The sequence below is a fragment of the Micrasema longulum genome, unplaced genomic scaffold, assembly GCF_059751315.1.
Source record: "Micrasema longulum isolate JH-2025_06_02 unplaced genomic scaffold, ASM5975131v1 h1tg000087l, whole genome shotgun sequence".
NCBI classification, from domain to species: Eukaryota; Metazoa; Arthropoda; class Insecta; order Trichoptera; family Brachycentridae; genus Micrasema; species Micrasema longulum.
Genome location: NW_028277293.1, coordinates 1,077,400 through 1,095,773, shown reverse-complemented (window position 1 = coordinate 1,095,773; position 18,374 = coordinate 1,077,400). Strand labels below are relative to the sequence as shown.

The window sequence follows — 18,374 nt, the reverse complement described above, 5'->3', positions numbered from 1 at the left end:
AATGTAAAGATATGTACAACTCGAAAGCATTGGACCAAAAACACATAAACTCGATTATACAATTGAATATTTAGAGCCTACTGAACATAATAGGGAAATTGCACTTTTTTTTACATTTTTAAAAGTAATAAAGGTCTGTGAAATATTGTCGCGTAAAAAAACAAAGTTTGCTAATTATTAGTAGCACAAAAAATATTTTTAGATTTGTAATTTTTATTTCTCGCAAAAACGGTCATTCCATTGGTCACGCCCCTAATACGTCACGATTTATGTTTAATTGTTCCCGGCCATTGAAATTTGTTTCGAAAATTATCACGAATCTTGACGTCATAACAACCAAGGCCAAACTTTTCTAGTCATGTATTTTTAATACATTTTTTTTTCCTTATGTATGAAAATATTTCTCTACAATATCCAAATTATTTTTTAAAATGCAATTCTAAATCCATACCATACATTTTTATCGGTATTCATAGAATGTGATATTCCCTTATTAAAATATATCATGGAAAAAAAATTAAATGATTTCCGTTTTTCATAATAAATATTCACATAGAAAAAGCATTAAATATTTTTCTTTAATTGCGTGCAAACATTAAACAATAAACAGTCACACGAGTATGTCACTAAATATATATTTATTATTATGTGTGGTACTTCTGAAAATCATTGAATTTGTTTTTTTATTATTTTTTGTTCATTCATTGTATAGGTGGCCCCAACGGTGTAGCGGTTAAGACGCTTGACTCACACACGGAAGGTTACGGATTCGATTCCTAGTGAGAACACAAAAATTATATGTGGTTTTTCTTAAGTCTAGGTGTAGTGTGCTGTAATTCACCACTGTCATTGGGCCTGCTGGCCTGTTGCGCTGCAAAAAAAAAAATTGTAAAAAAATATTTTTTCAATTTATTTATTTCATTCTTCATTTATTTTGCAATTACTAACATTTCTTAATTTTTCGATTAGTTTTAATTTATAGCTGGGTAAATTACACAATAACATGATGTCACGAATTAATAACTTATATCATCCACTGTGAAAAATGTATATCGCCTTTTTTTACAATTCAAATGTTTTAAAATCACACTTTTCATATTTTTTTCCCCGTAATATTTCTTAGTCGTAGCTTGTTGATTCAATATTTGGTGAGATGCCTCCTGGGCCGCGATTATGAACGGCTATCTTCATCGGTATATACTGAGACGGTCTAAACTAATATCGATATTTATGTACGAAAGTGCGTATATTTGTATGAAAATTCAAAGCATCTTCGTCGGTGACTGGTAATTGAACATGTTTAGATTTTGAAATACATTAGTTGTGTATTGAACAAAATAAAAGCCAACACAAGCTACGTTTTTTTTTGTTACGTTTTCCTTTAATCGTTTTTATTTAGCAATAAAACAAACAAAATTATCTTCTACAAACACAATATAGTTAGGATTGATTTGTGTTTCTAAAGTATTGTGTGTTTATTAACCAACTGATTTGTCAATTTTCCTCAAAATCACTTTTTACTTTAAATCGAATATTCTAAATAAAGATTTGTTATAACCTTTTTTATAGTGTCAGAATTACAGATAATCGTGGCAGCATCTAATTATTTTCCCAAGAATATTTAAAGTTTTTATACTTGGTGTAAAATTTTGTTCATTTGTAAAAGGAGGTCTCGGTGATTTATTTTTTGGGCTTTTACACTTAACGATTCACAGACATGATATAATCTAAGCTTAATACAATTTAAACCTGCACTGTGCAAACAGGTATTCTACGAGACATGGTGTATTATTTTAATGAATTAGCATATTACAACAGAGATGAAGAACATTTAAGAGAAGGTAATATAGAAGTCTAGGCATCTACAGGGCTTATGACCTGTCAATGGCTGGTTTAATTGGCCACTTTACACACTGTGTAACATTCACCATTCTGCCCATATTTAAACATCTATATTCCTTCAATTCTTTCATCTGTTGATGTTTGTGAAGTTAAAGAGCTGAAACCTCTATTTATGCGGGTGAGATTCATCTAATTGAATTATTTCACCTACATACTAGGCAACTCTTGGAGTGATCCTAGATAATAAACTAACTTTTCTGGAACACTTTGATAATATAGTAAACAGATCCTTAAAAATTTTAGGCTTTATTAATAGAACTACGTCTGATTTCCAAAGTATGCTTACACTTAAAACACTTTATTGCTCTTTAGTTCGCCCTATTCTTGAATATGCATCTGTAATCTGGTCCCCTCATTATGCTGTTCATATCAAGCGCCTTGAATCAGTTCAACATCGTTTTATAAGAAAAATTGCATGGAAGATGGGATTGGAAAGAGGAGACTATTCATATTCTGATATGGAGAGGTTTTTAAGCATATCAAGTCTTGAAAAACGCAGATGCATTGCAGATATAATCTGCATGTATAAAATTATGAACTGTCTCATTGATGCCCCTGAAATTTTGCAAAAGATTCTTTTTAACGTTCCCACCCGTAGACTAAGAAATAATGAAATGCTTTTCCTCGGTCACTACAGGACCAATTATGGTGCACAGTCGCCTTTGCCCAGAATGATCAATGAAAGCATCCACCCCTTTCCCGAAACTGTTCATAAAGACTTGAGTCTTTCTTCAGTTTCGCATATCAATATCAATTTTTTTTTTTTTAAACTAATTAAGCGAAAATTTAATATTTCTTTACAATCAAACCGCGAAAATAACAAAACAAATAAACTTTAAAAACTTTCATTGTACCCCTCACTGCAGTTTTGTCAGTTTGTGATCAATCAAATACACATGGTCAGCACAATCACCCTTTTCTAATTTCCCAGTATTACAGTGGAGGAATACAGTGTTAGTTCTAAATTGAGACCGCGGCCGTACGCTCCAGATCCCGCATCGGAAAGGAAGAAGAACGTAGTAATACAAACAAATCAATCAAACGACACGAAACCCAAATACATATAGGAAACATTAGAATAATTTGCCCTATACAACATGCACTCAATCAACAGATCTATAACAAATCACAGTGGAAAATCAAATCATCAAGACACTACCGGCAAAATCCTAACACAGATCCTAACACGATCCCTATCGAACTCAGGCGAAATTACTTTTCTTCATAGTACTGAATTCCTCGCAAAAACCATTTTCCTAATACCAACAGTAGAAACAATCCTATGCAAAGACCTTAATCGTCCTAACAATCTCACAGACCTTAAAGCAGACGAAACGGGTCCTAGAGCATGGTCGGCGCGTGGTTCTCTTGAGTTAGTCTACTATTTAGATTTGTAATTTACCATTTCCCTTCTATGGGACAAAAACAACACAGACGGACAAGAGTTCAGTTCAGACAACCAATGCTAGTACCCAAGTATGCATCCCTTCATCTTAAACTGATTTAGTACTCATGGTAGGCCTTTACCCAGTTCCTCCCATTTTTCTACCCATTCGCTGACAAAATGAAAAAATGCTTTGACGTTAGTTGGATTAGCCAATAAGCTTGGATTCCACATCGGCTTCGTCACCTCTGTCAAGCCGTTTAGCATGTTTTCCCTTTCAGTATCTAAAATCGGGCAATGCCATAGGATATGTTCAGCCGTCTGACGGGGCTCCCCGCAAGTACATTCAGGATCTCTTACTAGTGCGAGGTCATATAGTTTTGACCTAAACTCACCATGTCCAGACAACATCTGGACAACACAGTGATCCAAGTTAATTTTTTTAAGGCTTAGTCTTTTTCGTATGTCCGGAAAAAATGTATGCGTCCAGCGCCCCGTCAGAGATGCATCCCACCTAATTTGCCACTCGTCAATAGTTTTTTCTGTTATTCTTTTTGTCAATGGTTTTAATCTACTACCCTCTCGGTGTTGAACACTGATGTCAAAATATGTAACCAACTCACCTTTTTTTAGTAGTTTCACCGCAACAGATTCCATTACCTCTAAGTCTGCCGGAAGTTCCCCGGCCAGGACAGGTAAAGCGGCTGTGGACACAGTTCTATAAGCACCCGTGAGTGCAATAAGAGGGGCTCTTTGGCCACTCAGGAGGGTCCTGTAGACGCCACCAGAGGATGCACGATGAGCCCAAACTTTAGCAGCATATGTTAATTGTGCGACATAAGTTCCTCGGTATATTAGTCGGACCCCATTACTTTTTATTCCCCACGTTGCTCGGCTCACCCTTCGTACTTTCATAAAAAGCGAAGACGCCTTTGAGGATATCATTTTGGCATGAGCCAAAAACGATCCTTGGGTATCCAAAAGGACACCCAAGTACCTTACATCTTGGAAAAATCGTATTCCCCGCCCACCCATCCTGATTGTGGGTTTTCTTCCTCTGTCAGAGATACCCTTCACCATGAGTCCCATAGTCTTTTGCGGTGAGAATGTTAGTCTGTTCCTATTTCCCCATTCTAAAATTAGTTTAAGTGCCTCACACCCCCTAATTTCCAACTCCCTTCTACTGTCTCCTGACAAGAGAAGAAGAGCGTCGTCTGCGTAAGCCACCATATCGCTGCCTGCCGGAAAAGGTAAACGCAGCAAGTCATCAAATAGTATGTTCCATAGTGATGGCCCCAGGATAGAACCCTGTGGACAACCCATGGTCGTCGTTCTACACACGGTTATGGATCCGTGGACTACAGAGATGGATCTATCACTAAGGTAGCTCCGGATGATCCCAAAAAGTTCCTTCGGACAACCTCTGGATTTTAATTTTGTCAATACCATCGGCCACCAGGCGTTGTCAAATGCACCGGAGATATCGAGGAATATCCCACAGGCAAATCTCGCCCGGCAATCATCTCTCCATTTGCTGGCACGAAGTATGGCATCCTCCGTAGACCGGGCTCTAGTAAAACCGTACTGCTTTGGAGAGGGAGCAGAGAGCCAGCCTTCCAACCTATTTCTAATGAGATTTTCAAGAATTTTACCGAGAGCTGGGAGGAGCGTTATTGGCCTGTAAGCCTTGGGATCAGATTCCTTTTTATCCGTACCCTTTGGGATGATCCGCAGCAATCCTACTTTCCAAACTTTTGGGAATATCCCTGCTTTTAGACATAAACTCATCAGAGTTGTGAATTCACGCCTGGCAAAGTACCATACGTTTCTCACAATTTCTCCGTTAACTCTGTCAATACCAGGTGCCTTTTTTGGTCCGAGGGATTTTATGATTTTATCGATTTCACCCTCCGTGACAACAGACACCTCGATATCACTGGCACTAGGGTCAACGACGCTGATTCTCCTGACCAGAGTGTGGTACGGAGAATCATTTACTTCACAGTCTTGTGGAATCAGTGAATCTAAAAGAGCCTTCAAGGTAGACTCGATAGTGGAGGTAGTTAAATTACCAACAATCACGTTGTTCAAATATTTGTCCGACCCTTTTCCATTCTTGTTTAGTACACTGGTTAGGCTCCAAGGATCCGCGTTGCCCATCTCAGTGATCCACTTTCTCCAATTCGTTTGCTTAGCTTTTAAAATGGCAGCACGATAGGCGCGCCGCGCAATATTTACCCTATTTTTATACTGTTCGAGCACGTCTGCGGAGATCACCTTACTGAGGGCAACTCCCAACCTACGGGATGCCCTTTTGAAAGAACCTTTTAGCGAGGTTAGTTTCTCGCTCCACCAAGGTGTCTTTAACCGTCCGCTAGGTCTAGATCGACCTAAACTCGAATCAGCTGACCGGGTCACACACAAATTAAAAAAATCCCCCAGTGTGACGTCCCTTCTAGCCGCTCTAACGTCAAAGTTTAATAACTGGTCCGAAAGATCCTGACCAAATCGATACCAATCCGCAGATCTAGTCTTATAAGACCAAGTGTCCGTCCTTACCTGGCTTTGTGTTTCAATTCCAATACAAAAAGTTATTCATCTATGATCGCTAGACATCTCACCGGCTTGAACTGTCCACCTTGTAGTGTAGGTGGCAAGGCCACCCGAAACTAGGGTAAGGTCGATGTTGCTTTCTCCACATGGACCCGAAAACGTTTTCGGTTGACCTTCCGAGTTGAGCAAGATCAATCCAGATCCCATCACAAACTCTTCCACTGCATCTTGCCTCGGTGTGCGGCACCGCACCGTGTCGAACCAGATCGCAGAACGTGCATTAAAGTCTCCCCCAATTATGAATTGGGCGTGTCGGTAAGATAGCATTACTGACTGCAGACCCCGGACATGGGGTCCAGCATGTTGGTCGTATTTCAGATATACCGAGACTACCACCAACTCAACACCTCCTAGGTCGAGGGAAATGCAAAGTCTGTAGTCATCAGACAGGTGATGCAACAGCAACGGTCTAAGAGAGCGATTCCAGATTGCTATACCTGCACCGGGGCAAGTACCTGTTTCCAAGACCGTAATATCCTCGCCCAGGTATACAGTCCTGCCTAAGACAGTGTATTGCTCCTGAATGAGAATTAAATCTAGTTTATGTGACTCGAATACCCGATGCAACTCAAGAGTCGCAGCCCTAGATCTGCCAAGATTCACCTGCCCAATTTTTAGGTTAACCTTGTCAATCCCCATAATTGGTTTGTCTTATGTATGCGTTTACAGCGGCCAGATATGCTGGGCACTCCTGTGATCCCGTTAGGTGGTCGTTGGGCTTTTTAAATCGCGTGCAGGTGGCACACTTACTTGGGCCACTCTTATTCGGGCAGCCTGTATCACCATGGCCAACACCAGCACAATATTTACACACCTCCTCTTTCTGTGTGCAATACTTGCCAACATGACCATACATTTGGCATTTGAAGCAACGGATGGCCCCAATGTAGTCTCTTGTTCTACAGCTATTCCATCCTACTATGATATGTCCCTGTTCAACAAGGACAGACCTGACCTCCGGGTGTACAGAATAAATGCAACCAACCACGGTACGGTCCCGTGGGCCAAAAAGTGCTATTCTTCTCGTAGTTTTAATAACATCCTCTTTTGAAATATTAAGACGATCTCTTAGGTTGGTCTCATACATTTGCTCCAGAAACTCATCCTCCTTTATGTCTTTGGGGACGTCATAAATGACAACCCTTGGTTGTTTCCCTTTAGGTTCAACTAGGTTGAAACCATGACTTTTCAATCTATCCGTTGCTTTCTTAATTTGACCAAGCCCGTCCTTATTAGAGGTCTCTATTAAGATTCCCGCTTGCTTTATTTTGCGGACTCGCACTGGAACAAAGCCATCTTGCTTGGGATCCAAAACTTTTTTGAGAGTGTTTTGGGTCTCTTCCGCCGTTGTTCCTTCTGGTTTCTCTGGATATATGAGAAGTGTGCCCAGAATGATCAGGCGGGTGAACGATCATCAAGATCTTGATTATTATGGTGTAAGGATGTCTTTCTTTACAAATCAGCTAAAGAATCTGTATAGTTAGCCTATGCTTTTTACTTAATCTAAAAAATCTATCATCTGTCTTTGCTGCTTATTTCTGTTCCTTATATTTTTTTATTCCTTTGTAAAAATTTCTTTTAATTGTAATGTTTATAATGGACTTTGTCCGTAAATAAATAAATAAATAAATAAATAACGCCTGAAAATATTATTTTTTCAATTTCTAAACTTCTTCATGGACCAGATAATTTATCAACAATATTTTGACAACAATTAATTATTACAACAACAATTAAATATGGGCAGAATGGTGAATGTTACACAGTGTGTAAAGTGGCCACTTAAACCAGCCATTGACAGGTCATAAGCCCTGTAGATGCCTAGACTTCTATATTACCTTCTCTTCAATGTTCTTCATCTCTGTTGTAATATGTTAATATGAACAGCTCCCCAGGGAGTTGAATCCAGTCCTTGTCTACAAGAATTTGGACAAACTCAAAATGATGTTGTTAAATGAATAAGATTAAATATTGTTATTGTTAAATGAAATGTTTATTGAAATCAATATGTGCAATAATAAACCTACGTACTTTGACACACATGCGGAGAAATAATTCTACAGAAAAATTGAAAACATATTCTATTTTTTATACAGAAAACATAATTTTACTTTGTAGATAAAATTGAAGCTAAATTTCAACATCTTATCAGAATACGTACCGTAAATATATTTACAATCTAGAAAATGGTCGGTCAGTATTTTCTACTGACACAGTTTTCCGACCGGTAAGATATAATCAAATTACATTTTTTTACTGTCTTTTAAGTCTTCCTTAATTTTTTGGTACGTTATCCTAACTCGTAGATCTAAAACGATGTCGGTATAAGATTTCAAACTTATATCTTTGTACGTAGAACACGCGAAGAAACTACTGAAGAGGTACTCGCAAAAGTTTGCTTTCGACTAATTGAAACTTAGCCGTAACCAAGTGAGGTTAATCACTAGACCTCTTACAAGGCACTGTCGGCAGACTGAACGTAGCTAGAATGAACCTTTCTCGAATTTCTAGATGTAGGTTCTGCAGTGCAGATGACGAAACGCCCGTAGGGGCAACCCGTACAAAACCGTATACCGGTTAGAAACGTACAGATCCATTGTTCTGTCCGTGCTTCGTTTCGTAAGTTTGTTCTTGTCGTATGTGCGGGAACAAGAGCGAAATACGATTTTGATTGCGTTTGATTGAGTTGCATATATGAGGTACGAATTTAATTAATTATTTTTTTTAATTTAATTCCCATTTTCATATGGAACACAAAAATCTTATTTTAAAATAAAAATATTCCCGACAACTCATCGCCCCGTGGCAGGTTGCAATACCAACAATTACGATTCAGGCAATACGAGAAGATACTTTTGACAGATTAAAATAGTATTGTGGCAGTTTTTTCTCATTCGATTTTCGATATCGATTTTATTTATTTTTTTAATACCGTCGGGTAGGGTGAATAGAAATGGGGTTTCTATGGATTAATTCTAAATAAAAATAAAAACTTTAAAGTAAAAATCATATTAAATTAGTTTACTTGTTTGTTTAATTAGAGCAAATAGTACAAGGGAAAAAGTTATAACATGCCTCCCACAACAATAACAGGTTGACAAATATAGTAACAGTAATAGAAAAATACAATTTTCATCAAAGTTATATTGTTTTATTTATTTTATTTTATTTGGAATTTTTACAGCTATTACATAAACAAAATAAGTAAAAAAATATTAACAATACTTCAGCCAATTTAAAAAATCCACTGTAAATCTAATGACACATAATATATAAGAAAAGAGTTAACGTTATTGTATGTGTGTGACGTTTGTATTCATGTGTATGTTAATGTGTGTATGTGTCAATGAATGAGGGAGATGGTGCGTGTGTGTAGGTGCGTAAGTATAAAAAAATAATTGTTTAAAACTTGTAAATATATTAAAAATGGTACTAGAAAGAGCTTGGTAAAAAGTTTGAAACCTTTTTATTAAAATTTAAATCAAGAAATGTTATAAATTGTATTTATTAAAAGTGTGTTAGATTTCAAAACCGTATTCTGAAAAATTAGCATTTTATTTTAAAATTGAACTGATACACACTGAATGAATAATGTGCGACAAGTCTCATACAATACGGTGGGTAACCACAAAATGCAGTAAATACAATATAATGTCAACAATAAAACAAGGTTTGACAATACGCAAACGTTGATTCAAAACGAACATACAAATACATATTATATGCACCTACTTAATATATAAATAATAATTTAGATCAACTCGAGAGCATTGTCTTTTGACATACTGAATTGTAGTATGGATCGCATAATAACGAGAGAGAAATAGTGATTTTTGCTGGTATTTTAAGTTCTAAGGTGGGGAAGGTGGACGGTAGGTAGAGATGGAGTGAAGATAGGCAATGTGAGAAAAATAGAGCTTAAATCACTAATTTGTAAACATACCTTGTTTTAAGTGACCATCACGCATAATAGTGTATTTTATTTTTTAAATTTTAATTATTTTTAATGGGCGCATAAGTATGGTCGACATCGAAATCATCGTCGATTAAATTAAATTGTATCATGAACTCTTTAAAATGAATTCACACAATATTTTATTTATTTATTTTATTATATTTCCACGCCCATAAGGCTATTACATACATGAAAGTTTTACAAAATATAAGTAAATAAACAAAATTAAATTTAAAAAATACAATTCGAACAAAGATCGAACAGTGTTAAGAGGTAAAGTTGGTATAAAAAAAGAAGATGAGTATATAAACAACATAGATTTTAAAAAAAAACACAATATAGAGAAATAAAATATAGGAACAGTGTTAAGAAGTATAGTTGGTATAAAAATAAAAAGATGAGTGTATTAACAACATAAATTTAAAAAAAATACAATATAAAGTAATAAAATATAGAACTATGTTTAAAAGTTAAGTTGGTTTTAAAAAAAATTAAAGCAATATATATATATAAATATATTTCAATTTTTTTTTTTTTTTTTTTTAATAAGCTAAAGAAAAACAATTAAAGGTTTAAAGCAGCTAGGTACATAATGTTATAAAATACAATATGAACAGAATATTAAGTTCTATTTGATAAGGAACATTTATAACAATATAATTCAATATTCAAAATAAAAATGACACTGTTGATCGATAGTGAAGTTTTACGGCGGTACGTCACTATTGCGGCGACTACATCAATAAAGTACGGAATTTGTTTCCCACACTTAACTGTCAATATTTACAGAACTTTATGAGCGTATAAACGTCAAAAGTCTCTTCTTAAATTGCTTGTAGAATAGTCAACAGTTATATGTCATTGCATGACTGCTCACTGGCGCACAGTGTTTTGTTTCATACAAACTAGAAGTTGAAAAAAATTTTTTGAACGTGTTTTTTTAAAACTATATATACCGTCTTAATATATACAGATGAAGATAGCGTTTGTGATTGCAGCAGATAAATAATTGGTAATTTGCCTATCAAGTCCGTTACCTTTAACCTTTACCACGCCGCAAATTACTAAGATGTTAGCAACCTCCATTGAACTACAAATCGATCAGATGCCATCAACCTCTAGTGCATCGGAAATTAACCAAATGGATAGTGATTTTTTAGAGTCCGAAGTTAACATTTATAAATTTCAGACTAAGAATGCCATTGTAATCGCAATTAAAAGCTGCACAACCGGTAAGAAAATTTGTGCACTAATTGACAGCAAATCTGATACTATAAGGCTTTAAAATTTCACACATTTCCTCAAAATGCCACCAAAAATCCCCATTTAAGTATTCAGATTGCACTAGACTAGAGTCTTAAATCATTTTGACTTATCAAATTAAAAAAAAACAATTGATCTGATAAAAGGGACAAATCCCAAATAACTGTTTTTTTCTGAACGATCATTTTCGACTTAGGCCATTTTGAAAATCACTCTTCAAATGCTTACAACCTCCATTTCGACACCAAATGATTTAATTAAATTAACCTCCATTGCGCCGCAAATTAAACAGATACCAGGGGTGCTATTCTGAACCACTCTCGCGGCACGAGAAAAAAGTTTTTCTCGTGTATTTTGTGCGTAAATACACGAGATAATACGACCGCAAGAGCGTTTGGAATACCACTCAGAACTCTTCTGGTATCTCCAGCTAATTTTATGCCCAAAATTAACTTAAAAGAAAAAAAACTATTGTGGAGATAAAACAGCAATAATTACATTATCTTCATATAAAAATGAACATTTGATCCTTTCGCTATAAAATAAACTAAATTTAGTATAGACCCGCCACCATTGACATATTAATACACAGAGACATGCCCTGACCCCTCAAAAATGATGACACTTAACTCATGCCCAAACGCTCAGTCATACGTTTAGAATCGAAACCAAAATACCTATGCCATGAAATCGTATAAAAACGATTCCGATAAAAATTGTAAAAATAATTTTGTTTCTTTTCATATGTAGTTATGGGTGGTTGACAAAGCTTTTAACAATAATTATTCAATTAGAAATATTATATGTTATAAACGTCAAACTACGAATAACGACACAATTAATAAACGGGTGAGTAGAAGGAATACGTTTTCAAAATGTAATAAATGTGAGTTAATATTTTTTTGCATTTCCCAAAATCAAGTGAAAGGATATAAATGGGTCAAAATTATAAGAAATTTAAGGAAAAAAATAGGATCAACTAAAAACAAATTTTTACCAAAAACTAAAAAAAAACTTTTTCAAATACCAAAAATGAGTATCCTCCGATGTTCGATATTACATGCATGTTCGTTGAATGCTGCCCTGGTACAAATAAACTAAACTATGGGTACGTTGTTGTGTACTGACTTACTTTTAAAAATATGTTACTCTATAGGGCATGTCTATGAATTAATATATCAATGTCAACCACCCAAAATACCAAATGTCTTAGTTAATCAAAAACAACAAAAAGTAATCTTTCCTCGTGTTAATGCTATGGATTCGATTCCTGGTAGAGTGAGAGTAAAATATTGATTTTAAATGTTGTTTAAACTGCAATATCTCATTGTTTCTAGACTGGCACCTGAAGCGTAACAGTAACAGCTTTTATTTTATTTATTATATTTTATTTTATTCAGAAAACATACATAAAAAGTATTAAAAACAACATTCTTTCAACATAAAAAGACCAATTTAGTTTTCATAAATTGTGCAAAAGATATAAACATTAAATGGGGGAAAAAAAAAAGAATTTCAAGTGAGAAAAGAATAATTGTTAACATTTGCTTTTTCCATGGAGGTAATAAATTAAAATAAATAAAAATACCGAATGCACACTCCGAGCCACACACACATGAACGCACATATAAAACATACACAAACATATACATGACATTAGACATTGATAATGGAAATAAGCTGCATATGGTTTACCAATGCTGTGCTCTATGCACCGCTGGGTGCAGAAGGGGGAATGGTGATGTGATAGAGCGGAATCAAACCTCGAAGCTATATATTTTAAAATAATAATTCAAACTACACCAACAAGCTACAAAAAGTGGCTTGGTGGGATTTTAGTTTTAGTAAAAATATAACAGGTGAATTTTTTTTTTTTTTTTTTTTTTAAATTGTAAAAATGTATAATTATCCTATTAAATAAAATAATAATTATTAAATAAAATGAAGAAAACTGAAAATGACAAACTTATTTATTTTATTAACATATACCAAGGGCAAAATTGAATTTTACAAAATTTATGAAACGAACATATTTGGTATAAAATGCATTTATTTATATTATAATAATAATTATATTTTTATCTAATAATTATATGACTCATTCAGTAGAAGTTTAAGACAGATTTATTTTAATTTTGTGTTTTGAATAGAACCTTCTTGAGCACTGACCCCCATCTTATATTATAATATAATAAAAAGCATATTTTATGTTAGCAGTAATTATATAAAATTAAATAACTGGTATTCATTTTAGATTACCAAAAGGATTGGAAGACGTGGATAAGTATCCGGAGATATTTTCTGTCCTGATAGAAAATGGCGAATGGAGTACACAAGACCTCAAGAATTTAGCAGGACATAATCTTCTCAGAGTGTTAAAAAAAGTTGAAGAAGTGAGTAATAAATACAAAATATTGCAACAGAGGGGTAGAACATTTTTGAGGTGAGAATATAAGTCTAGGTGTTTTCAGCGCTCTTGGCCCGACATTGGCTGGTTTAAGTGATCATTTTACACACTGTAAAATTCACTATTCTGTTCATGTTTAAACATCCTCCGTACACAGCGGTTAGTCACGGCTTAGTCACGGCACTTATGTATATAAGTAAAATGTGGAACTAGTAGACAAAGGGTGAAAGCGGTTGAAGTGTAATCTTTTAGAAGAATGAGTGAGAAAACTACGTATGACAAGGGAAAACGAATAAAAAGGGAATGCGAATCCGAGACAGGTTACAATTTACAAGATTAAGAAATAATCACTCTGATGGTTTGTTCATGAGGAGCGATGGACGAAAGAATGGTAAAACAGCTTTATATAAAGAGAACTATTGGTAAAGTACGAGGACGGCCAAGAAAACCTGGGCAAGATCCGATAAAACAAAATCTGAAGTATGGTTATTTTTATTTATTTATTTATGCAATATTACAAAAAAATAGTATCCCTAACTCTATCGAGCCAAGAGCTCTGTGTTGAGTTGAGATTTAACATAATAGAAAGAAATGTACATTATTGAATAATAGCAAAAATTAAAAATTATTATGTAAAGTTATACCTAAAGTACACACAATTAAAAGGCATGTATGATATAACGTATGAATGAAAGAAAATAGTCATCTGCAAATGTTAGGATAGACACCCTGGGATACGAGGAAATGGCATAATGGTAGTAGTTATAGTATATAGTAATATAGACTAAAAAAATACAATTAATATTTCTTTTAGTGCTCTTTCACCAAGGTAACAAATATATTATGTTATCTAACAAAGTGTTTTATCCTATAAAATGAAATACACATGGTTGTGGGCAATAGAAATAATGAGCATTAATTAACCAATATATATATATATATTGTTTAAACTATGGACTGCTTATTTATTGATATAAACATTATTAATATTTATTATTATCATATTGATTAATTTGGTGTATATTTTGTAGAACTCCATATTTAAACTTATAATTAGAAATCAAACACTGATTTGAGTCTACTGAACACTTTGTTTTATTTTTACTAATATAAACATATAAAAATAAAAACTTCGCGACAATTGTTTCCCCTTATTAGGGCATTTTCAAACGAATGTGAAGATTATTTGGATTGAATGTCCTTATATAGTTATATAATTCAAGGTACTTAAGTAGAAAATAAAAATAATCTTATGAACTATAGCATGTACATTAATCATAATTGAGGAAAAAACCAATGGTTAAGGGTGAGGCTAAGTATTTAATAGGTAATGGGGAATTTAGGTATTTATATTTGAATTTCGAGGAAAATATAACAAAGTAAGTATTTATTGACATACAAGTATGTATTGTGAGATAATTAATGAAGCCTTATAGTTTTGTAAATTTAGATAATTGTTGTCGAAAAAATATCAATGATATTATAACAGGTTGCTGTTCATTTTAATTTTAAAACATGATTGAAATATTATGAGGAAATTTATATAAACATAAATGTATTATTATACAATATTTCTTATCAAAATATATAAATGCAATTGTAACATGATTCATCTATTAATTACGCGTCATATAAGCGTGTACAAAAAGGAACAAAGTGAAGAATAACAGTCTATTTAAATATGTTTAATAGTGGTGAAGATATAAGGTTGGTCTGTTCATTTATTATTTTAAAATTAGGATTATTTAGATATTTATTAATTTCCAATTGTTCAAGTATATTAAGTTTACGCCCTTTGCTTTCAACGTGTAATGGAATTGGTTTATTTGAGATATGAATTTTATGATTATTTTCAATTAAGTGATTGGCAAATTGAGAATCTTGTTTCCACACGTTTTCCATTCCATTCCAATCTTGCAATCCAAATAATCTTCACATTCGTTTGAAAATACCCCAATAAGGCGAAACAATTGTCACGAAGTTTTTATTTTTATATGTTTATATTTGTAAAAATAAAATAAAGTGTTCAGTAGACTCAAATCAGTGTTTGATTTCGAATTATAAATTATTATCATATATTAAAAACATGTACTTGTTTTACTTTTTATAATTTGTACTTTGCCATAGCATTTTATTTTGTGCCTGTATTTGGTGTCTTTTATACACTTTTAATACAATTTTCTTAATGAAATGCGTGCATTAAAAAAATAGCTAAGGAATCATTGCTAGCTATCTAGTACAAGTAATATCTAGTAAGATAGCTGGCAACCATACTTACAATTTACAAAATGAACATTTTTTAGTTTTTCATTTGTATTAGCTATTGTAAGAATAAAGCTGTATTCAATTAAAATAAACCTAGAATTTGTCGACACTGAAATTGTGCAATGGAAGAGTAACAAATAATATGAATTTTAATTCATGCAACTATTTTAAGATATTTTGATAGATTTTCCAGTGTTGGCCTGTATAGACTATCAATCACTCTGTTGTCATACGAGGCATGTTCAGAAAATAAGTGTTCTGTGGGTAGAGGAGGATCTCCTGACAGAACGAGCATCGCAGGAACACGGCAGTACGTAAACAAACGTTTTAATGTCCAGTTGCGTGGAATATGTCTGTAAGAAATCCCGCCAAGTGCGAGCCACGTGCTAGGATCAGCTTCCTACTCGCGGAAGTAATTACACCTACCGATTTTTTCCGCGAATCAAAAAGGTTTATTGCGAATATGTTATGAACAGAATGAGTGTGTTTAAGTGGTGTGTATAGTTTTCAAAAATCAAAACCACAATTTCGGGCAAAAAAATCGTGACCTCAGTGTTTTGGGACCAAAAAGGCATCATTTTGGTCGAATTTCTACCTCAAACCAGAAGACCATCAATGCAGAACGCTATTATGAGACCCTACAATAACTCAAAAGGAGCATTGAAAACAAAAGAAAGGGAATGCCGAAGAGAGGTTGTGTTTGTTGCATGACAACGCCCGTCCTCACACAGCCTTAGTCACTAAGGTGCTCTTGGACTCATTCGGTTAGGATGTTTTGAACCACCCTCCGTATTTCCATGACTTGGCACCTTCTGATTATGATTTTTTCACCTCCCTGAAAGCACACATGGGTGGAATTAAATTTTCAACCGACGAGCAGGTGCAGAAAGAGATTCTAAAGTGGGGAAAGGAGTTGGCGTGAAAGTTCTACCAGGAGTGCACAAAGATGCTTGCGCCATGGCTCATCACATGCACTTGCCGCGATGACGAATATGTGGAAAAATATTCAACAAACGTATCAGCAATATCCTGTAAAAAAAAATACACCATTATAAAAATTATCAAAATCAGACTATCACTCCCTCTCACTTCTGTTCAATGTACTTCATAGTCCTAACGCTCCTATTACCTGCGTGAAAATTTCAATTTTTATCAGTTCATGGTTTACCTCTTCGTTCTAATTCTCAAGGCACTCTCTTAATACCCACACACAATTCCTTTTTCTTCTCTAACTCATATAGTGTCCATGCGGCTCGACTGTGGAATCATCTCCCATCCACCATCAAAGATGTTGCTATATTATCTCTGTTTAAATCACGTCTGAAGAAACATCTCATTTCTCTTCCTTAATCTCTCCTCCTTTCCTCTTTCCTCTTTTTCACTTTTTCCCATTGAGTAATATTTTTGATTTAAGGTTATTTATAAACAAATACGTTTATTTTTATTTCAATATATATTCAGCTTTTTATTCTTTATTTTCTATAGAATATGTTCTGTAACTTGAATTACAAAAATTAAACTATTATTTTATTGGTTGGTTGTAATAAATTGCCATTTGGCAATAAGCCCGCCAATGCACAAATAACATTATGTACAAAAAGTTAAATAAATAAAATCTAGGTAGTACACTTACTTTTTGAACACACTTCGTACAATACGAATCACAAACCCGAGGAACGGAACTATTTGGTTCCTGGTTCTCCTGTAGAATACGGTGTATGTTGTGGATATGAACCGCAGATGACCTTACCAAGCAGAAAATTTGCTAGTCCACTATTAATATTTTAAGTAATTGAAGCTTGAACTCTTTGTATTATAATAAAAGCACTTCCCTGGTTAACTAATTAATAAAGTGCCTCATAAGTTGTCACAGTTTGGATCACTGTTATTTGGTGATTTATACATCCAATTAAAGTTTAATTGGAAAGTACCCTTGTATCTTAAAAACAGCGCTATTTCAGTTGGGAATAATATTTTTTGTTGTTATATTTATTATAAACTATACTGTTGTAGGTTCGCGATGAGTTGAAAACGGCGAATATCAAACCGGAAGAAGACCCAAACTTATTTGATGGTGGAAATTGTACCAGTAATGCCTTCTTTTCAAGAATATAAATAATGAAGTTTAAATCACAAGTCTAAGCATTAATTTATTTGGTTTTTATTAAGTATTATTTTAAAAAATACAAGTATTGAAGTTGATTGCGTTATAATTATTATTTACAAAGTGAAATTATGCATATAAAAGCAAAATTAATATCATCTAACAATGACAGCTTAAAATACCAATAAATAATATTTGACACAAAATACTTTGAATTTATTTTTCATTCAACCTAGATTTATATTTATTAATTTAAGACAAAATACAACGTTTATAAACTTAACGTATTACATTACATATTTTATTTGTACGAAATATTCCCAATCAGCAAAAGTACTGGTATGAGGGGATATTATATATAATAACACAACAGTTAAATAAAAAGTCGATAAAATAACATCTCATATCACTCGTCACACGGGCTGTAAGAACTGTTATCTTTAGGTGTTTTTTAAGTACGTATGTTTTGTATATTTTTTAG

General features: G+C 33.8%; 1 protein-coding gene across 1 annotated transcript in view; it reads left to right on the top strand.

The window, feature by feature from the left end:
• LOC148284816 (dipeptidase 1-like) overlaps window positions 1-18,099 on the top strand; it is a 148,730-nt gene extending 130,631 nt beyond the window's left edge. The window contains exons 10-11 of the mRNA XM_088234729.1: window positions 13,372-13,510; window positions 17,803-18,099. Of these exons, the coding sequence (XP_088090855.1) occupies window positions 13,372-13,510; window positions 17,803-17,904 (241 nt within the window). The 3' untranslated portion in view covers window positions 17,905-18,099. The remainder of the gene's footprint in view (window positions 1-13,371; window positions 13,511-17,802) is intronic.
• Window positions 18,100-18,374: the final 275 nt, after the last annotated feature.